Below are 22,753 nucleotides of genomic sequence, written 5' to 3' on the forward strand. Positions count from 1 at the left end.
ATACTCCCTTCCGTTCCATAATTTTGGTCGAGGTTTCAATTCAAATTTTGAACTAAAACCATTATGTAGCAGAGGGAGTATTTTTTTGTGAACACAAAATTTATATAATACCAGCAACAAATACGGAGAACAGTTGATGTGCTGGTGCCATTGCAAAGAGAGGCTACGGTACGAAAAGCATGAATCGGCTTACAAAAACATATCAAAATTGCTGTAGCCTCGACACAGCGTTAATCTGAAACACAACGTTAACTATGCCTCTGAATGATCTGATCAAACCGAACTAGTACAAACCCGTAATGTTGTGTCAGCAGATATGTGCAAGATGGACTAGAACTTTAGCAGCGGAATCCTCTAACTATCCGGCCAGTCCAAGCGCTCGATCGGCTCTCCACTAACATGCCATGCTCCTTCAGATAGCTCGTCAAACAGCTGGCTGTATCCCCAACCAGCGTAGCCGACGAAAAACCATAGGTCCTCAGCAGATTGCCCGCCTGCTTTGATCCCGGTGATTACCCGGCTGGTGGCAATTATGTTTCCATAATAGAGATTGGGTATGACCTGTGTGTACCCCTCAAAGGCAATTCTGGACAGACTCACAAGGTGGTAGCCCTGCACCACAACAGGTCCACCGTAGAAGAGAGGGGCAAGCTTGATAGGCTCCATGGAGCTGTCCAGATTCTTGAAGGCGTCCCAGCTTAACCTCTTATTGATGATTAGTCCATAAAAGCCCTCGTGAGAATCAGCAGACACAATGAGCACTCGGGCGTTATCAAATGGAACTGTGCCGCCGAGCTTTTCCGTGGCATCGAGGATAGACCCTGTGACGATATGCACCTTGCGCTTTTCTAGATCAGTTGGTGGATGGGAACCAACACTGCTGCTGCTCTTATCATTTATATGAAATTGGATTGTCTGCGGTGCATCATGTTGCATTACCATCCTCTTCTTCCGCAGATATCCTGCGTGCCAAAAAAAAACAGCAAGGCTTTAGAATGTGTAAATACCACAACACACCGAGCAGTGGACTCACAAAAACTAATGTAATGCAAGAGTCAGCTGAGAACCAGTCGAGTAATAAATTATAGGCAATATTCCCCCAAATATATTTTGAGCAGATCTTTGGTTTCCAGCGGAGGCCTCCGGAAGCGCTAGTGCATAGCAGACGGATGAAGCGTGCGGAGAATGTTAAGAGGGGTCGTGGTAGACCAAACTTGACATGGGAGGAGTCCGTCAAGAGAGACCTGAAGGTTTGGAATATCGACAAAGATTTAGCCATGGACAGGGGTGCATGGAAGTTAGCTATCCATGTTCCGGAACCATGACTTGGCTTCGAGATCTTATGGGTTCCAACTCTAGCCTACTCCAACTTGTTTGGGACTGGAAGGCTTGGTTGTTGTTGTTTGTTGTTGTTTGGTTTCTTGACACTTCCAGAGGTTTGAAGACTCATATAAAATATCAGTACTCTGCAGACTGTGGTTGTATGCTTGGACAGCACGTGAACAGAGGAGTGGAAACTTTTGTGTGTACAAGGAACGGTAAATTTTATAAGAATGGCTTGGTACGGTAACATATATAGATAACACTACTTGGCAGATCTAAATTTTTATGTACAACCAGATGCTTTTGCACCAACCTTTATATTCTAATATATGGCGAGAATTGGTCACGTGAGACTCCAAAAATTCGATTAAATTGCCCACCGAAACTCCTCCTTCAAATGATATTGCGCTTTTGTTTTCTGCCGGAAAAAGCAACACCGTAGGATAAAACTCCTCCTGTATGCAGATGAAGGTTTTATGTCAATATTAGCCAAGATAAGCACGTGATACAAGAGAAATGGCCATGTCATACAAGGTAACAACTTAAGGTGGGCTTGAGAAAAAAAAGGTTTCCTACACTTCAACTTAGGCTGTTGAGACAACATGAAAGCTGTATAAAATCCTGAAGGAACTCTCAGGAAAATTGGGTGTGATATTGTAATAAGCATTCGATCATTGTAAAGGTAGCCAGGGGAGGAGATGTTAAGCAAAAAAAAAAAAAACTAATTTATTTATTGACCGATGATAGATGGAACATGCCTCCGATTACATAGGGATGGCTTACTTGGTTCTCAAGTTGTATCTTATCTAACCTCTAATTTAAAGGAAGCTAAACCGATCTCTATCTCTGTTTTCGTAGCTTATCTTTATTTGATTATTGACTGGTGCTATGGGCGTGGACGTAGCAGATATAACAGTAGAAATAGATAAATTGATTGTATGCAAACATGTTTTACACAAAACCGTTGTCTTGCATTAAATGACTTGAACTTCCTAGGCAGCATTCTGCTCAATGTTATGTCTATGAACTGACTAGGCAGAGGGATGTTAGGGCCAAAGAGGAAGAACTTAGCACAAACCAAATGCCAAATTGGCCCTATACTATAGTATACAGATTTCTAGATAATAAGTATGCTAATCAGAATGGCCATCTCTGTATTTTATTTCAAGCTCAACCACCTCCTCTTAACTGAACTGTACACATCAGAGTGAAGCTAATGGTTGAATGGCGAGGTCTTATGTAGTTATGCTTTTTAACGGGCCATCTTGCATTGTTATGTGAGCTATTTCTGTTCAGATAAACCAGAAAATAACATACTTCTTGCATGAATATTGCCAGTGGGAGCACCTTTATTACAGGTTATGACAATCTATCAGATTCACCTATTTTTTTTCAGCTTAGGCACATGCCCTGGCTAGATGTCGCCACTAAGTGTAACACAGTGCTACTACTCTAGCTAACCAACATACAGTTTACAGAGTTTGCTAAATACCATGCTCCCCGTAGGCCTAGACTCTAGGCTACTAGCTAATATAACGCATTCCATGCTAAAGCATGTCAACAGAATGTGGAGAACTCCTTTCCCAATCAGTACTCTAAACTGGGCTCTGTTTTCTCTTACAACATGAAATTGGGCTCTGCCACAGGAGAGTTTTTTTGTGAACATGGAAAAGGTTAAGTACATACAATATATAATTGATTACTACCTTGCCTGCCAAATTTAGTAACTGATGGCATTCGTTTGCTGTGCAATCCATCATGTAAATAGTTGGAAGGCCCTCAGAGGTAGACTCTCCATTTTTCTCTAAACCAATACAATAATGGTTAGTGTGAAAATAAATCATTTACAGTTGAAATGCAAGTAATACAAATTCTTAGAAATATTCTGACCTCTGGGGAAACAGGCTATAATAAAACATTTTCTGACTAGACAATGGCACATATATATAGTAGGATAGTGTTGCATTAGTGTTCATATATGAGTTCAGGTAAGTACCTTTGGTCTGCAAATCTTGAGCGTTTGCAACTTGAGAATTCAAACTTATGAAACTTTTGAATGACCGGTGCAATTCACGGACAACAAGATCTGTTCTCTGGCAAAACCCACACCAAGAGTTGCTGAACAACACAAGCACATCCTTCTTCCAGGTAGATGCAATATTTTCAGCATTCAAAAATGATGTTTCATATTTTGATTCACAGCCTTCAAATCCAAAGACCAAGGGACAAAAAGTACTTGCTATCAACAAAGGGATGGAATTTGCCTCATGGAAATCTTGATTGACAAACGGTGGCCTTGGGAGCTCCTTTGAAACTACGACAGGTGAGGCTGAACGATAATACGGAGAAAGGCTTTGATTCACAAAACTGTCAAAATAATTTGCCAAGGAAGGGTAGCTAAACTCATTTTCCTGAGGAAAGACATAATGCTTCTGTTGAACTGGATCAATTATAACCAGGGATGGAATTCTTGATCCACCAGTTAAAGTTCTCAGAAGCCTATAACCACCATCTGAAAAGAAGAACGAACCAACAAAACGGTTATCTGATATGCTTGAAGTCACCTGCTCTGCATATTCAGTGTTATCACTTCCAAGGATGCTGGAAGAGCTAAATGTCGCATGTGGAGAATATTTGCTGTCACTTTTTTCTTTTTCGTCATCCAGACTGAACACATCATCCTCACCAATGAAACCTTCAATTCTTTCAGATTCATGACTCGGGAATGAAAATACATCATCTTGCTGATTTGGTGATCCTGATTTCTCGTTGTTAGAATACACATTTCTCCTATCTGGTTCCAAAATGTCCAAACCTTCTGAAACAGTTTTCTCATCTGTGTGCTTCTGTAACATACCACGAACTTCATTGCTGCTATGCACATCAATGGAGACCTCTTCATGAAGATCAGGGCTTACATCAGAGGCCTCTTCTGCCTCGGCTTCTTGTTGTTCCTTCATTCGTGTATCACTACAATCAAGATCATCATTACCACAGTAATATGCAGGAGTTTTCTCAGTTATAGTGGGTGATTGTCCATCATCAATATATTTTTCTTCTGTTGCCTTGTTTTCATGCACAACTTCAGTGATGCCATCATTGACACTATCTGAGCTGGCAAATAAATCATCTATTCTATCATGTTGACTTTCTCGGATTGACACAAAATCCCCCACTTTGACTTCAGATTCATCAGAGAGCAACTTTATGCCAACATCTTTTGCTACAAAACTTATCCTTGTTTTCTTTGAACTATGTGCTGATCTTGTTTTGTGAATAAGTTTTGTTAGAATATCATATAAAGGGCTACTAGGACCATCTTGGCTAGCACCTTCGTATGAAATACTTTCTCCATCTTTAACTACCATTACTGATATTTTATCCCCTAGTTCCATATACTTTGAAGTCAAAGCATGCAAACTAACTGTTCCAGAACGGGAATCTGGAGCTCCCCTAGTTGTGCTCGGCACAGAAGGAACCATTTTGGAGTTGCCATTATTTAGATCACCAGAAATGACATAAGGTGGATAATTTTTCTGAACATACTCCCGAAGTATTTTGAGAGATAATTTGCTTTCATCTCTAGTTTTTAAGGAATCTGATAATCTATCGACAAATAGAATAGCTGAGGGCCTATTTGCTGGAAAGGTAACATCAGCACCACTTTCGTCAGCATCAATCTACAAAAATGCAAATCCAAAAGTCATGGTGTGATGCATGCACAATTAAAAGCACTGGATATTTGGATAAATCATGACAAAAGAAAACAACGTAGCAGCAATCCATATAAGGCAGTGCCTTTTACTAAATAAAACAAGGTATTCTGTCATCGAGATCAACAAATTACATAATCTTAGTATTGATTATGAATTGGATTGTTCTCTTCATATACAGCTTAAAAACATTTTATCAAAAAGAGATATGTTTGCAATAACAGAGAACCTGGTTCAAAGGTTTTAAATTGGTACATTCTCCTCCTTTACTTACTAATGACAGTAGCACGGAAAATGCATGGGCAGAATAGCTATCTTCATCTTGAAATGATATTCAGCACATATCATGTTCTTTTAGTAAATTAATTAAGCTCATGAAAGGGATTCTCACTGACCTCCTTAACATCGAGATTATGATGGGATTGCAACAGACTTCTTAGGTCATCCCCTTCTTTTGCAATAACTGAGCAAGTTGTGCATCCCACATAATGGACACTGAGGAACCATGTCTCTGAATTGCTTTCATTGACAACATCCGGTGAAGGTAATGACGATTTGTCAGTTATAAGGCCAAATCGAACTATCTCTGGAGGAAGAAAGTATTCTCTTGACAGGGAAGTAAGCCTTGCATAGAAGCTTTCGAACTGTTGGAACTTTTGTACTGTGCACAACTTTCTATTTTCATCAGTACGTATTTTAATTTGATCTGGGACACTTTGATTTGCTATGGTAAATCCACCTTTCCAAGTAGAACCAGTAAGCTGGCCCCCACCTCCAAAGGACAGTTCTTCATCCTCTACAACCTGTTTGTAATCTCAAATAAGTGCGTTTTCGGGGACTCTATCCTGATATATGCTCAACCTTAATAGTTCAGACAGACAGGTAGTTCTCTCAAAGGAACATATCACGAATAATTAACCAGAGATAAATGTGACCTTCTTTGGTACACTTACAAGCTCTAGTCGGCCATCTGATTCTCTGGTCAGTGTCTTCGCAGAAATGTCAACTGTATGATTCCACATGTCAGTGTCGAGTTGGCATGAATTACCATCCATTCAAAAGTTTTATGACAATCATGGAGCAACTGGTGAATGAATGAAAAAAAGGACTAAAGTAGAAGTTTTGTGATGATCATGGAGCAACTGGTGAATGAAATGGAAAAGGACTAAACTGGATCAGTCCAAAAAAGTTAAGGCAGACTGCGAAGTGCCAACAAACTATGTCATCATGGGTGTCCAATTGTGGATATTTTACCATTTTACACCATATGTGTTTGTGGGATCTTGAATCATGTACTAATCTTGGTCAATATGGAAACCTAAGCTTTGTCTTCCCATAAAAAATGTACTCATGAGAGAGAGAGAGAGAGAGAGAGAGAGAGAGAGAGAGAGAGATGTGAAATCAACTTCAATTTTAACAAGCATCTTGTCACAAAAGAAGCAAAATAGTACATACAAGATGGATGAACCATGGACGATTGCAGAGTTGACTAACCATTATCTGTGTGAGTTTTTGATGGAGTGGCCCCACTGCTTGTGTTGCTTCCACCACTAGCCAATCTGGTGAACCAACCACAGAATTCGGATAGAAGTACAGCTTTATCGGTTGATTGGATAAACGCCTCCACCTCTTCTTTGGTATGCAAAGGCACAAAAGGGGCCTCCTCATGCTTAAGTGACATGGTATAGCGTACCGAATATAATATATCACGTGAACGGAGCTTTCCTTGATACTTGAACGGTATGGATTGTCGGTAGTATATGAACTTTGTTCCTTCACTGGCGCCAATAGCATCAGATAGCAACTTCTCGGAATTTCTGTACACAACCATTAACTTAAGACGACCAAGCTCCTGCTTATCGGTTGCGACAAGATGTTCTATTTCGGCCATCAGTGATCTTGATTCACCATACCCTAAAGATGAACATACGAAATAACAGCTAGAGTAAGTCGGGTCTGAATTTCACGCACACATTTTCATTTGCTAGAGCATATAGGCTTACTCTAATACACGGACTGACTTTCGAACAGACATTGTATTTGGAAATGATAATTGCGGGGTTACGAAATTATGGGAATTTTATTACTTAGTTTATGTACCAGCTCCAAAGTCAAACTATTTGGTAAAATTAAAAAGAAACAGCCGGGCTACATAAGATTGTCAGATTGTGTGATTCTGTAGCATTTTGGAGTATGAAATCGCTCTGTAGGGGCAATAGATATCACATTTCAGTGACTGCTTACTTATCGTGATATAGTGACATTTACTTCGGTACTTCCAGATTTCTGAAATATGGGTTCAGTTTAACTGCTTGACTTAAGCAACTACTCAACCAGTCGGAAATGAGAGCTTTCAGCTGGACACAGATAGGAGGGCTTACATGGCATGGTGACGACGAGGAGAACGTGGGGGTGGAGCCGGATCTGGGAGGAGAAGTTGGTCCTGGTCAAGACCTGCCACTCTGGGCGGCCAGCGGTGGCGCCAGAGCTTGACGCCGCCTTTGACTGTAGCGCGACGAGGAGGAGGGAGATAACGAGGTGCGGCCATGCCGCAGCGAAGAGGCGGCGCATGGCGACCGCCGTCCTCGCGGCCGGCAAGGGAAGGCGGCCGGGAAAAGGATTGGGGCAGCACCGATCGTACGACTAGTTGTGAGTCACGAGGGGTCAAATCTGGGTCCGGTTCGGTCTGTTTGGGTGTGTTTGGCTGGGGGAGCTCAGATATTCTCTCCTCATCCCACTTTTATCTTATCCCACTTTTATCTAGGAGATCTTGTTTATTAAACCGAGTCGGTCCAACAAAGAACTCCCAGCCAATACGGAAAAGGGGTCGCAGCCCTGCCCGCTCCTCATCCCGGCTCTGCTCGCCCGAAAACGCGCCCCGCGAGGCCGCAATTCAGCCCGAGCGCGCAGGGGTCACGCGCCCCCACCTTTCTTCGTCCCCATTCTCCCCCATCTCTCTCCCTCCACCGAGCCCGAGCCAAGCAGCCGCGCCCGACCAAGCTCCGCAGGCCTCCACAGCACAGGCTCAGCAGGCGAGCCGCCATGGCCAATCCCGTCGCCTCCGGCCGCCCGACCAAGCAGCCGCGCCCGACCAAGCTCCTCCGCGTCCCCGTCCACGTCGGCGTCTTCCGATGCGGCGGCGTCGGCAACCGGCGCCGGCGAGGGCGTGCTCGCGCCGGACGCGGGGTTCCCGGCCTCCGCGGCGCTGCTGGGCCCGGCCGGGGACGCCGGCGCGAGGCGCGGGGTTCCATGGCCTCCACAGGCCAGCACGCATACTCCACCGGCAATAAAGCAGGGGAGCAGCTCGCCCTCACCAGGCGCGGAGCAGGAGGGACTCCCCTTCCGGCGGCGGCTCCACTCGCCGGCGGCGACGACCAGGACCCGATTGCTTTTTAGTTTTTTGTCCAGGGACCCGATTTCTTTGACCGTTTGTGTTCAGGACCAGATTGCTTTTTATTTTTGTATAGCACAGCTCAACTCATGCGTGACAACCAAACAGCTTCTCAGCTGAGAAACTCTTAACACACCCGGTCTACCAAACAAGGGAAACAATCTGAACCTACCATAGTTGAGATCAGCATAGTTGAGGGGAGAAAGAGATTCTGAACAGCCCCGGGCTACCAAACACGCCCTTTGTTGTTGCCGGGTTCATGCGTCCACCACCAGCGCAAACGGTTTTTCTTTTGAGAATTCGACCGCTCTTTAGAGCATCTCGATACCCTGCATGCAACCTGCACCCACAAATTTGGTCGCGAAAAATTAAACCGCAAAACAGACCTATAATCATACTGCAAAGGAGCATGTTCCATAGAAAAATAACATTCTTTTACTTTTTTTTTCTTTCCATCTTCTTCCAATCCGGCAGAACAGCCTGCACGTCTGCCCCGCAAGCCGTCGGCTGCCCGCGCCCTCTCGCCGGCTCCGTCCAGTCGCGCCCCTGCTCCAACCTCGCGTGGCCCACCTGCCGTGGCCCTCGCGCTGCTCGCCCGCCGTGGCCCTCCCGTCGCTCGCCCACCGCCGGCTCCGTCCAGTCGCGCCCATCCTGCTCTACCCGGCGACGCCCGCTCCCGCTTTGTCGGGCTCCGCCCTCGGTGGCCCGCTCTGGTCGGCCAGCTTGTCGGAATCATTCTCCAGTGGTGACAATTGCGGTGAAGATGGGAGTTTCGAGCTGAACATTCCCTCCCGCCAACCGTTTTTCTCAATGGGGTAATTATCATTGCTACATAATGTTAAATGGTTCATTCTTTAAGAAATAGCAACAAACAAATGAGCTATAAAGTGATATCCCTTATGCATACATGCTCAACAATAAGTAATTTTGTGTAAAATAAATGAAAGTACTATGGACAATTAAGCACGTAAAGTGCAGAATTAATTAAAGTGAATAACATAACACCCTATTTGGTATTATAATAATTTTTTATTTATTTTATTCCTTTTGATCTTAGACGTTAAACTAACAGAAAGTAAGTAGTGATTAATCATGTATATGTGTTGTTTAGCTTCCAAACTCTATTTCATTAAGTTTATGCTTGAACAGTAGTTCCTTATTAGTGTTTGGTTCCATTTGCCCCTATCATTAGCATCTTTATTTTCACATTAACTTCCAGCAGTAACCAATGTACTATTTGTATTATTAATGAATTTGCAGAATAGATAAACTCTTATAAGATAACAAGTTAGAGGAAGAGAGTAATTATAACAAGATAGACATGAAGTTTAACTTTTTGAACACTTTCACCACTTATGTGGTATCATCTTGTTCTTAATACCCCAGCACAGACCTTATTTATGGATCTTTCAATCATGTCATATGCTCTTTCAACCTTTAACTTTCACTTTTCATGGCTAACCAAATTTTCGGTGCCTACATTCGTATTCTCTTTCCATTAGAGCATATGTATTGAAATATCCATAAACCTTGGTTTACATGTGGTTGCCAAGCATAACAAGAGTATCTCTTTCCGCCTTGTTTACACCTCTTCCCAACTTTTTATCCTACAAATCCACATCTATTCTCCAAATTCAAAATTTAAACTTCATCAAAACATAACTTTCTTGAGACTTTCACCTATTATACTTTTAGTGGTTGTGCCCTCAAGTCTGTGGTCACCCGACAACTAACTTCTCTATGACAACCATAACCATAAGCAATATTATTTGGAAGCTAAACAAAACCCAAACATGAAAAATATACTTGGAATAGCATTAGTTCTATGTAGGTAGGTATGACACTGCTAGAATAACTTGGTTTAAGGGATTATGGATGCACAATTTTTTGCTTGTTCAATTATTTGGGCTAGCAAGAGGGAGAAAGTTGACCATCTAGAAGCATGCAAAAGTATCCATAGTGCTAATCATTTTTTATTAGACATAGTAAATTTAAAATTAACCGTCCATGCATGTAAATAAAAGGTGGCACTAAATAAGGCACTTGCAAATTATCATTCATTAAAGCATATGAAACAAACAACTCCATGCATAACTTGCATTTCAAATTTTATTCCTTTCCCCCTTACTTTTCACGCACCCATTTTAATCTTTCTTTGTATTCCTATAAAAACTTTATTGATAACGGTCTTGGCAACATGAATAAAATCCCAACTTAACATAAAAGTAAAGATACAAATGCTCCAAGTTTATGCAAAAATCTTATGTTGCTCAAAATACAAAGTTTAGAGGTATGCAAACAATGAGTGTAATGAGTCCAGCGGGATGCCCCGGGCATTCCCAAGCTTATGGCTTTTAAAATTCTTGGATATCGCATGGTCTGATGTTCCTCCATTCTTTGTCAAAAAACTTCAACACACAAATCTTTCTCCCATTTCTTTTCTATGGATGACATTGATATATAGATAACATGTAAGCTGTCATAAAAAACCCCACATGAAATTTTGTTTTAAATGTCCAGAGATTTTCTTCAGTGGATAATATCTGCAAAATATCAAAGGTCTCAAAAAGAATAATATCAAAGCTCAAAGAAGCCACTCTTGAAACAAAAGACAAATTATGTCTGGCAAAACAACAACTGCAAAACAGAATTATTTCAACCACTTATACATGTTAGAATTTTTTTGCCAATTTTGTGCATGTAGAGGATGAAAAGTTGTAACGACAATATAAATATGAGTGCAATCAGAGTTACAGGAAAAAAAATTGGTAAACATAGTGTGCAGAATTTGCAACTCCAAATAGTTTTGCCAACTTTAAAATATCCAAATGGGTAAAATTTGGTACTTCTTTTTAAAAAAAAAAATACACTTAAACTAAAAAACTTATTTAACAAGGAATAAAAGTTTGAAAACAATAAATCAAAAACAAGCAAAAAGAACCAAAAGAAACAAAGTAAGGAGAAACAAAATGGGTAACGCTACGCGTCGGTCGTCTGATGGGAAGCCCAAAAATATGTTGTTCTCCGCGTCGTACGATCGTGATCTGGCGTCCAGAATCACCCGCAACAGAATTTTTGCATTTGCCCCCCCCCCCCCCCCCGATTTTCGGAAACTCGACCCGCAGTCCTAAGCTTCCCCAATTAAACTGAAAGGTATATCCCTTTAGGCACGATCTTCCCCATATTTATAGCAAAAATGCCACCCTAGGACGGATCCGACTCAGACCGAGTATTCAAAAAAAAAATCTCTCACTTGGCTTACAAAAATAATATACTGTTACAACAAAAGTTTCACAAGAAAAGATTTAAAAATAATTTTATAAAATGTGGTTAAACAACAATTATTTTCTTACAGGTTGGTTAACAATAAAAAATCGATAACATTTACAAGAAAAATCGACATCTATTACAATAAAAAGAACACGTGTTTGCGGGTATAAAAAATGGTTAAGCAATAATATATTTGCTACAATTTTAGTTACAACAAAATTCACCATCTGTTTTAGTACAAATTATAGAAGATTACAACAAAAATCACAAACTTGTGACAAACGCCTCGGTAAAAATTACAACAATAGTTAACAAATATTTTTTTAGCACTCATAATTATCCATGTCAAAAAATACAGTATTTACAACAAATCAGTAAACCATTTACAACAATAATTGTCAACAAAAAATAACAAGACAGTTGAGTGTTTACAACAATATTCTAAAAATGATTTACAAAAAGCGACAGTTTCAGCACAATAATTTTCTGTGCCAAAATGTCTTTACAACAAATATCCAACATATTAACAACAACAAATTAACAACAAAACCAACATATTTTTTATTATGGTGTTTACAATAAGAGTCAGCTTCATGCTAGAAATAACTTTACAACAAATCATCAACATATTTACAACATTAATTAACAATAAAAACAACAAATAGTTTTAACAAAAAAATAATTCCCATAACAAGAATTATCTTTACAACAAATCATCAATATATTTAGAACAGTAATTAACGGTAAAACCAACAAAAAATTACCGTTCCGTGCCCCACATCTCCTTGAAAGTCTCCCCAGTACCTCCCATGCCGGTGACGACACCGGTGTCTGACAAAACAACAATGGTACCTGGGGGTCAAGGTGGTGTTGTACTATCGTAGCCGAACGATTGGAGGTGTCAAGCGCACTCGTCGGAGGTGGGGGCGCAGCTGGATGCGGAGCAAAAGGCGCACTCGCCAGGAGCAGGGGCAGCACGCTCGGCAAGCGATTGGAGGCGGAGAGAGCGCTCGCCAGAGGTGGGGGCGCAATTGGATGCCGAGCAAAAGGAGCACTAGCCGGGAGGAGGTGAGTGGCACGCTCGCTGACAAGGAGTTGTGGCGGCGTGCCCGTCAGGGGTAGGAGCTGGGGCGGCGAGCTCGCCGGGAAGAAGTCGGGTCGGCCCGCGTTCGCGGAGGGAGGAGCAGGGGCGGCGAGCTCGCCGGGAAGGAGCTGAGTCAGCCCGCGCTAACCGGGAAGGAGCTAGGACGGTCCGCGCTCGTCGCGAAGGAGCGGCGGCGGCCCGAGCTCGCCAGGGGAGGAGGAGTGGCGGCGTTGTGATGTAATTCCATGACCAGCATTGGGATAAGGCAAGGTGGGAGCCATCCACGTGCGGGGGCGGCTCGAGAAGGAACGACCGATTTTATGCCCTCGATCGGTGGGCTGATCGGAAGCGTTTTCCAAACAAAATGTTTTTATTGTTTTTGCTTTATCAAAGAGGAAAAAAAGAACCAAATAAGGACCAAATGAAGCAACATAAAATATTTTTGTTTCTTTATAAATAGGATTCAAATAAAAAACAATTAAGCCAAAAGTCATATAAAAATATTGTCTCCACAAACATACAAAAGAGAACATGAAGGTAAAACTAAAGCATAAGTTTGAGAGGACATTGCTTGAAATTTCTTGAAAGGAGAGTGGGATGCATGGGCATCCCCAAGCTTGTAGTTTTTGCTAGCTCTTGTCCTTTACTCCTTTCTTATCATATCATGTTTCATCTCAAATAAAGAAATATTTTCATCTCCATGATACTTCAATCCCAATATGGTTAGTTCTCCAAATGAATGATATAATACTTTCAACCAAGATGCAAACTCTAGTAATTATTGGGAAACCATTTTATTCAAGAACCAAATATATACCAAAAAAACACTCCTTTTATTTATTTTTTGTCATAGGATTTTTTTAATGATATAGGCTTTGCAATGGTTCCATTGGAATGAACAACACATGGTCAAGGTTGACCCCAACTTCTCCATTCGCTCTTCCTACTCATTTAGTTTCCTGATGACGCGTAAAGCACACGTCCGTTGGGAGACCCAAGTGGAAGGTGTGATGCGTACAACAGCAAGTTTCCCTCAGTAAGAAACCAAGGTTTATCGAACCAGTAGGAGTCAAGGGCCACGTGAAGGTCGTTGGTGACGGAGTGTAGTGCGGCGCAACACCAGGGATTCCGGCGCCAACGTGGAACCTGCACAACACAATCAAAATACTTTGCCCCAACGTAACAGTGCGGTTGTCAATCTCACCGGCTTGCTGTAAACAAAGTATTATCAAGAGATGAAGCATTAAAATTCTTACCAGGGGCTTTAAGCCTACCCTTCTTACTCTTATTCTTACTCTTGGGTTTAGGGAATATATGGCTGGGTGTAGAGGTAAAATTTAGAGTGCCTTTCCCCACATCTATGATTGCTCCCATGAGTTTCAGCAGGGATCTTCCAAGTGTGATTTGTCCTATCCCTGCACATTCAACAACGAGATAATCAGTGGATACCGTTCTTCCAAGAAAGGTTGTGAACACGCCTTCAGCTATTCCCTTAGGAATTATAACAGAGTTATCAGTAAGAGTTATTCCTTCTCCTCCTTCAGTAAGTTCCCAAAGTGTCAAAGATTCATAAATTCTTTTAGGCATAAGGTAGAACTCAGACATAATATCACAACGGGCACAATTTTTTTTACCACAAATAGCAACTTTAATAGTAGGCACCCACATTGAAGGTTCAAAGCTTACTGGGACATAACCATAATATTCGCGAATCTGGTTGTACCCTTCCTTTAAACAAGATATATTCATTTCGAGAGTGTTTAATCTATTATGAATGCTAGCAAGAGATGAATCAAAATTATTAGCGGAGCTAGATGATGTAACCAATTTTTTTATGGCATTAAATGCTTGATCCCCATCACAGTGAAGGAAATCTTCTCCCACTACAGCATCTAAGGCATATCTATAGCGAAGAATAAGCCCAAAATAGAAGTTTCTAAGAAGCAAACTTAGAGTCATTTTAGATTCAGTTTTACTATAAGAATCAAAAATTCTAGACCAAGCTTCTTTAAAACTCTCCTCACTCCCTTGTTTAAAAGTAAAGATCGATTCCTCAGGTAATAGAGTAACAGCTACAGGACTAGTCATGATAACAGAATAAAGTAAATGCAAATAACCAATTTTTTGTGTTTTTAATATAGAGAATGCAAACAAGACAATAAATAAAGTAAAACAAGAAAAACACAAAGTAAAGAGATTGGAAGTGGGAGACTCCCCTTGCAACGTGTCTTGATCTCCCCGGCAACGGCGCCAGAAATTTAGCTTGATGACGCGTAAAGCACACGCCCGTTGGGAACCCCAAGTGGAAGGTGTGATGCATACAGCAGCAAGTTTCCCTCAGTAAGAAACCAAGGTTTATCGAACCAGTAGGAGTCAAGGGCCACGTGAAGGTCGTTGGTGACGGAGTGTAGTGCGGCGCAACACCAGGGATTCCGGCGCCAACGTGGAACCTGCATAACACAATCAAAATACTTTTCCCCAACGTAACAGTGAGGTTGTCAATCTCACCAGCTTGCTGTAAACAAAGGATTAAATGTATGGTGTAGAAAATGATGTTTGTTTGCGAAGAACAGTAGAGAACAATGTTTGCAGTAGATTGTATTCAGATGTAAAAGAATGGACCGGGGTCCACAGTTCACTAGTGGTGTCTCTCCAATAAGAAATAGCATGTTGGGTGAACAAATTACAGTTGGGCAATTGACAAATAGAGAGGGCATAACAATGCACATACATATCATGATGACTACTATGAGATTTAATTGGGCATTACGACAAAGTACATAGACCGCTATCCAGCATGCATCTATGCCTAAAAAGTCCACCTTCGGGTTAGCATCCGCACCCCTTCCAGTATTAAGTTGCAAACAACAAACAATTGCATTAAGTATGGTGCGTAATGTAATCAACACAAATATCCTTAGACAAATCATTGATGTTTTATCCCTAGTGGCAACAGCACATCCACAACCTTAGAACTTTCTCACATCGTCCTGCATTCAATGGAGGCATGAACCCACTATCGAGCATAAATACTCCCTCTTGGAGTTACAAGTATCAACTTGGCCAGAGCCTCTACAAGCAACGAAGAGCATGCAAGATCATAAAAAACACATATATGATAGATTGATAATCAACTTGACATAGTATTCCATATTCATCGGATCCCAACAAACACAACATGTAGCATTACAAATAGATGATCTTGATCATGATAGGCAGCTCACAAGATCTAACATGATTGCACAACGAGGAGAAGACAACCATCTAGCTACTGGTATGGACCCATAGTCCAAGGATGAACTACTCGCACATCAGTCCCGAGGCGATCATGGTGATGAAGAGTCCTCCGGGAGATGATTCCCCTCTCCGGCAGGGTGCCGGAGGCGATCTCCTGAATCCCCCGAGATAGGATTGGCGGCGGCGGCATCTCTGGAACTATTTCCGTATTGTGGCTCTCGGTAATAGGGTTTTCGCGACGGAGAGTTTAAGTAGGCGGAAGGGCAGAGTCGGAGGGCTGACGAGGGGCCCACACCATAGGCCGGCGCGGGCCCCATGCTGGCTGCGCCGCCCTATGGTTACGGGCCCTCGTGGCCCCACTTTGTATGCTCTTCGGTCTTCTGGAATCTCCGTGGAAAAATAAGACCATGTGCGTTGATTTCGTCCAATTCCGATAATATTTCCTTTGTAGGATTTCTGAAACCAAAAACAGCAGAAAACAGCAACTGGCTCTTCGGCATCTTGTCAATAGGTTAGTGCCGGAAAATGCATAATAATGACATAAAGTGTGTATAAAACATGTGAGTATCATCATAAAAGTAGCATGGAACATAAGAAATTATAGATACGTTTGAGACGTATCAAGCATCCCCAAGCTTAGTTCCTACTCGCCCTCGAATAGGTAAACGATAACAAGGATAATTTCTGAAGTGACAAGCTATCATAATCTTGATCAATACTATTGTAAAGCATATGAAATGAATGAAGTGATTCGAAGCAATGGTAAAGACAATGATTAAACAGCTGAATCATATAGCAAAGACTTTTCATGAATAGTACTTTCAAGACAAGCATCTAAGACTTGCATAAGAGTTAACTCATGAAGCAATAGATTCTTAGTAGAAAGTTTTAAAGCAACACAAAGGAAGATATAAGTTTCAGCAGTTGCTTTCAACTTCAACATGTATATCTCATGGATAATTGACAGCACAGAGTAATATGATGAATGCAAATAATCAAGTATGTAGGAATCAATGCACACAGTTGACACAAGTGCTTGCTTCTAAGATAGAAAGAAGTAGGTAAACTGACTCAAAGTAAAGTAAAAGAAAGGCCCTTCGCAGAGGGAAGCAGGGATAAAATCATGTGCTAGAGCTTTTCAAGTTTTGAAATCATATAGAGAGCATAAAAGTAAAGTTTTGAGAGGTGTTTGTTGTTGTCAACGAATGGTAGTGGGCACTCTAACCCCCTCATCAAACAAACTTTCAAAGAGCGGCTCCCATGAAGGACGTTATCTCTACCAGCAAGGTAGATCATCCCTCTTCTCTTTTGTTTACACATGTACTTTAGTTTAGTTTTTTTATTTTTGGATGACACTCTTCCCAACCTTTTTCTTTCTCAAGCCATGGCTAACCGAATCCTCGGGTGCCTTCCAACATTTCACATACCATGGAGGAGTGTCTATTTGCAAAATTATGTTGCTTACTGATGAATCAGGGTAACTTGAACAGGAACATCCTCACATATACCAACAGGAATAGCAGTAGATTTATCAGCCATTTGCAAAGATATATCAGTAGGTATCAACTTATCTAAGTAAAGTCTCTTATAAAGAGAAAAAGGCATAACACTAACACCGGCTCCCAAGTCACATAGAGCAGTTTTAACATAATTATTCTTAATAGAACAAGGAATAGTAGGTATACCTGGGTCGCCCAACTTCTTCGGCACTTTGCCATTGAAAGAGTAATTAGCAAGCATAGTGGAAATTTCCTCATTGGGGATTTTCCTTTTGTTAGTAACAATATCTTTCATATACTTTGAATAAGGAGGCAATTTAATAGTATCAGTCAAAGGGATTTGCAAGAATAAAGGTTTCATCCAATCACAAAATTTATTATAGTGTTCTTCTTCCTTTGATTTTAATTTCTTAGCAGGAAAAGGCATTTGCTTTTGCACCCAAGGTTCTCTTTCATTACCATGTTTCTTAGCAATAAAATCTTCTTTAGTATACTTTTTATTTTTATCATGCTTTTCAGGTTCATCTTCTACCTCTTCTTTATCAGAAGCATCATTCTTATCATTATCATTATTATTATCATGTTCATTACCACTTTCAGTTTCAGCATCGGAAATAGAAATACTATTAGGATCATTAACAGGTTCAGAGGATTCTACAACATTTTTATGTTTCTTCTTCTTTTTCTTCTTAGAAGGAGCACTAGGTTCAATGCGTTGAGAATCTTGTTCAATTCTTTTGGGGTGCCCTTCAGGATATAGAGGATCCTGGGTAGAGACACCACCTCTAGTTGTTACTTCATAAGCATGTTTCTCTTTAGAATTATTATTTAGCAAGTCATTTTGCACTTTAGTGAGTTGATCAATTTGAGTTTGAATCATTTGAAAATATTTAACAAGCACCTTAACATCATTGGAGGTTCTCTCCACAATATCATGCAAATTGCTAATAGCTTGAGAATTTTCCATTAGATGATTTTTTACTCTCATATTAAAATTTTCTTGCTTAACAATATAATTATCAAACTCATCTAAGCATTGCGCAGGAGGTTTTGAATACGGAATATCTTCCCTAGTAAAGCGTTGAAGGGAGTTTACCTCAATCATGGGTGAAGGGGGAATTATCTCACATATATCTTCTATGGGAGGTAGATTCTTCACATCTTCGGATTTAATACCTTTCTCCTTGAGAGACTTCTTAGCTTCCCGCATATCATCATCATTCAATTCAATTAAACCCCTCTTCTTCAATATTGGCATTGGAGTTGGTTCAGGTGTTTCCCAATCATCATGATTCCGGCTTATTCTAGCCAATAAATCTTTAGCTTCGTCTGGAGTTCTTTTCCTGAAAACACAACCAGCACAACTATCCAAATATGCTCTAGATTCAATGGTTAGTCCACTATAAAATATATCAAGTAGATCATTATTTTCTAAATCATGTCCAGGTCTAGCTCTGATAAGAGAACAAAATCTTGCCCATGCCGCAGGCAATTTCTCTTCATCTCCCTGATCAAATCTGTAAATTCTCTGTAAAGCAGCATGTTGAGCACTAGCAGGAAAGTATTTTCGAAAGAAAACATCACGCAAATCAGTTGGACTTTTAATAGAACCAGGAGGCAAATTATTATACCAAGTTTTAGCATCATCCTTTAATGAGAAAGGAAAAATTTTAATGACAAAGTAAGTACGCATCTTGATATCATTAGAAAACAAGCTACTCATAGAAGAAAGTTCATTCATGTGTTCTACAGCACTTTCTTTTTCAGTACCACAAAAGGGTGCTTTCTCTACAATAGCTATATGAGATAGATCAAGAGAAAAATCATAATCTTTATCCTTAATGCATATAGGAGATGTGGCAAATTTAGGATCAGGAGATAGCTTATGTTTAATAAAGATATTGTGCGAGAAACTTTTTAATGTTTCTTGCATCAGTAATAGAATTGCATTTATCAATAAAATCATCATTAAGCTCCACATAATCTTCATCAGGATCATCACTAGAATAATCAAGTTCAGGTGAACTAACAGGTGTAGTGGCATTTTCATTAGGAGTTTCAGCATTTTCAATTTGTCTAGACCTAGCAATTGTAGCATCTAGAAAGGATCCCAATGAACCACTATCATCAAGCACAGCAGAAACATTATCAATATTATGAGAGTTTTCAGATTCAGCAGACGTACCAGCTTGTGGCGGTGAAACAAGTTGACTTATCACAGATGGTGAATCAAGAGTAGCGGAGGTACTCGAGTTGTACCTTTTCTTGTAGTGGATGGTAATATGGCGACTTTAGAATCGCGAGCTTTACCCATGATGGAGAATTTGCAGCGAACAATATCAATCCAAGTGAACTTCCAAATAAAGCTATGCTCCCCAGCAACGGCGCCTTAAAAACGGTCTTGATAACCCACAAGTATAGGGGATCGCAGCAGTCTTCGAGGGTAGTATAACCCAATTTATTGATTCGACACAAGGGGAGACAAAGAACACTTGGAAGACTTAACAAATGAGTTGTCAATTCAATGCACCTAGAAACAGACTTGCTCGCAAGAGTTTATCAGAGTAACAGCTTTATAGCAGTAGCAGTAGTGAAATAACGACAACGAGTAACAAAGACAGCAGTAGTGATTTTAGTAAACAGCAGGATTAAAATATCAGAGGCACGGGGACGGATGACGGGCGTTGCATGGATGAGAGAAACTCATGTAACAATCATAGCAGGGCATTTGCAGATAATAATAAAACGGTGTCCAAGTACAAAGCAATCAATAGGCATGTGTTCCAATTATAGTCGTACGTGCTCGCAATGAGAAACTTGCACAACATCTTTTGTCCTACCAGCCGGTGGCAGCCGGGCCTCAAGGGAAACTACTGGATATTAAGGTACTCCTTTTAATAGAGTTCCGGAGCAAAGCATTAACACTCCGTGAACACATGTGATCCTCACATCACTACCATTCCCTCCGGTTGTCCCGATTTCTGTCACTTCGGGGCCATCGGTTCCGGACAGCGACATGTGTATACAACTTGCAGGTAAGATCAATAAACAATGAATATCATGATGAAACAATAACATGTTCAGATCTGAGATCATGGCACTCGGGCCCTAGTGACAAGCATTAAGCATAACAAGTTGCAACAATATCATCAAAGTACCAATTACGGACACTAGGCACTATGCCCTAACAATCTTATGCTATTACATGACCAATCTCATCCAATCCCTACTGATGCGGGGTGGCCTTCGGTCACCTCCACACCAAGACCAACAAGTCCCCCGAGTGGACCAATGACACGAGCCCGAGTCAAGGCTCTACATGATGAGGTGAACTCGCTCCTCACCACCCTTGATCTTGGTACCCCTTTGGATGGATTGCTACCTCATGCCGACGTGCTATGTGTCATTAGGTACAAGGCGCATCAAGACCCCGGAGAGAAGGAGACGCCAAGGTCAAGAGAGGGAGAGAAGCAACTGGACATGGAGATGATCATGAAGCCGAAGCCGACGTCGCTCGAAGCGCTCCAAGGAAGAGACGGAGGCTGGCCGGTCACAGGCCCGGTCAGACCGGACCAGCAACCGGATGCCCCGGTCACAGGCCCGGTCAACCGGGCGCAAACCGGCCCAGCCCCCTCGTACCGGACGACGACCGGACCCAGGACCGGATTCTTCGCAGAAACCCGGTTTGCGCCCGGTCAACCGGATCCATGACCGGACAGCCCGGTCACTGGCCCGGTCAGACCGGACCCAAACCGGATCTGACGGGAACGCCCCACCAAACTGCCTTAACTTATCCTTTCGCGTACCTGTTCGCCCTTGCTGGCCATGTGTGCCTATATAAGTAGCTGGGACCCCTCCTTTACTCTTTAGACTTGTTTTGAACTCAAACCTACCTTTGAGCTTAGTCTCCCTTGGGTATCATCCCTCTGTAATCAAGGCACCTTGGTTGTTGACTTTGATCTTGTTGAGTGAGATTCTAGTACAAGTTACTCTCTCTCCCTCACCAAGCTCTTCCTCTCCAACCCCAATCTCTCTCCGGAAATTCTGCCACGTGCCTCTTCCTCGGAGATTCTATTGGCGTGGTCCATCGAGCCACGGAGGTAAGCATCGGGTGTATCGGGTTGGTGTGCGTGCGTGAGTCTCGGAGTTCCTCGTGTTCGTCGTGTTCTTCGTGTTCCTCGCGTTCTCCCATCTCTCCCCTTGATTTCGAAGTCAATCCGCGAGATCGGGCCACACACGGGGTCTTATACCTCATCATATGGTATCAGCAGCTCTTGGTTACCGCGGACTTGACCTTCCACCCACCCGATTTCGTTCCTAGAAAATTTTCCAAAAAAAAAATCCCCAAAAATAGCCCCAAATTGCCTCTTGACCGATCTGTGATTTGGTTGCGTTTTGAGCGGTTTTGTTCCGTGGATCTGGTGTTGTTGTGCTTGATCTACTATTTCCCCAACTTTGAGCCTCCAATTTCATCGTTTCTCTTCGTTTTGGTCGATTTGGATTTGGTTTGGGGAAGAACAGGAGAGAGAAAACTCCAAATCGTGAAACCCGGTTTCGAACCCGGTCAACCGGGCCCCAGACCGGACGAGCCAGCCCAGAACCCGGTCGAGCGGGCGGCAACCGGACAGGCCGGTCCAGGATCCGGTCCAACCGGGCCCCAGACCGGGCGCATCTTCGCGCCCCCTTCGACCTCGTTTTCCGGCGATCACCACCACCACCACCACCACCATCATCGCAGGTATAACTTGCAGCTTTCACCTTGTAACCCCTCTTCCTTTTGCGATCTATCCCATCGAGCATTGCTTGTCTAGTGTTGCGAGACATTGCACGTGGCCCCGCATTGTGAGGTGTGTGTGTCGCGTTGAGTAAGGCATCCAAGCAAACACTCGTGTGGCAAGATAGCAAAAGCGAGGCTAACGCTAACATAGTGCGTGAAAAAGCCCAAAAAACACAAAAAGAGTGCGAGTAGCACCATACATCCATACATCCATACATCCATACATCCATACGCCCATACATACAAAAGTGTCCAAGTGCCACCAAACATACAAACGAGTGCAAGTGCCACCATATACAAAAGAGAAAAAGCTTTTAAGCAAAGAGAGATACGAGAAGAGAGGCCGCGTGTGAATCTTGTTGTCTCTTCCTTTGCAACCGAAGCTTTGGCTCTCCTTGTGTTAGTGTGACACCGAGCACTTATACATACACTTTTCCGCTCACTTTTGGTTGCACTAAC

At 42.0% G+C, this 22,753-nt stretch overlaps 1 protein-coding gene across 1 annotated transcript; it reads right to left on the reverse strand.

Annotated features, from left to right (window-relative positions):
• Positions 1 to 164: 164 nt before the first annotated feature.
• Positions 165 to 7,740, reverse strand: LOC127301081 (uncharacterized). The gene is made up of 8 exons (XM_051331299.2): positions 7,418 to 7,740; positions 6,531 to 6,950; positions 5,990 to 6,042; positions 5,432 to 5,839; positions 3,320 to 5,003; positions 3,030 to 3,127; positions 1,637 to 1,778; positions 165 to 962 (listed from the first exon to the last, which is right to left on the reverse strand). Exons 1-8 carry the CDS (start codon positions 7,605 to 7,607, stop codon positions 355 to 357), a joined length of 3,603 nt encoding a protein of 1,200 aa, XP_051187259.1. The 5' UTR covers positions 7,608 to 7,740; the 3' UTR covers positions 165 to 354.
• Positions 7,741 to 22,753: the final 15,013 nt, after the last annotated feature.

The sequence above is a fragment of the Lolium perenne genome, chromosome 1 (genome assembly GCF_019359855.2).
Source record: "Lolium perenne isolate Kyuss_39 chromosome 1, Kyuss_2.0, whole genome shotgun sequence".
Lineage (NCBI taxonomy): Eukaryota > Viridiplantae > Streptophyta > Magnoliopsida > Poales > Poaceae > Lolium > Lolium perenne.

Bases quoted from the DNA above. Each gene is read 5' to 3' on its own strand.
- LOC127301081 (XM_051331299.2), bottom strand. From the start codon at position 7,607: ATGCGCCGCCTCTTCGCTGCGGCATGGCCGCACCTCGTTATCTCCCTC. The intron at 5,004-5,431 runs GTCAGTGAGAAT...GCATTTTTGTAG, and splicing joins ATAATCTCGATGTTAAGGAG to ATTGATGCTGACGAAAGTGG. The intron at 963-1,636 runs GTTGGTGCAAAA...TTTGGCACGCAG, and splicing joins CCATATATTAGAATATAAAG to GATATCTGCGGAAGAAGAGG.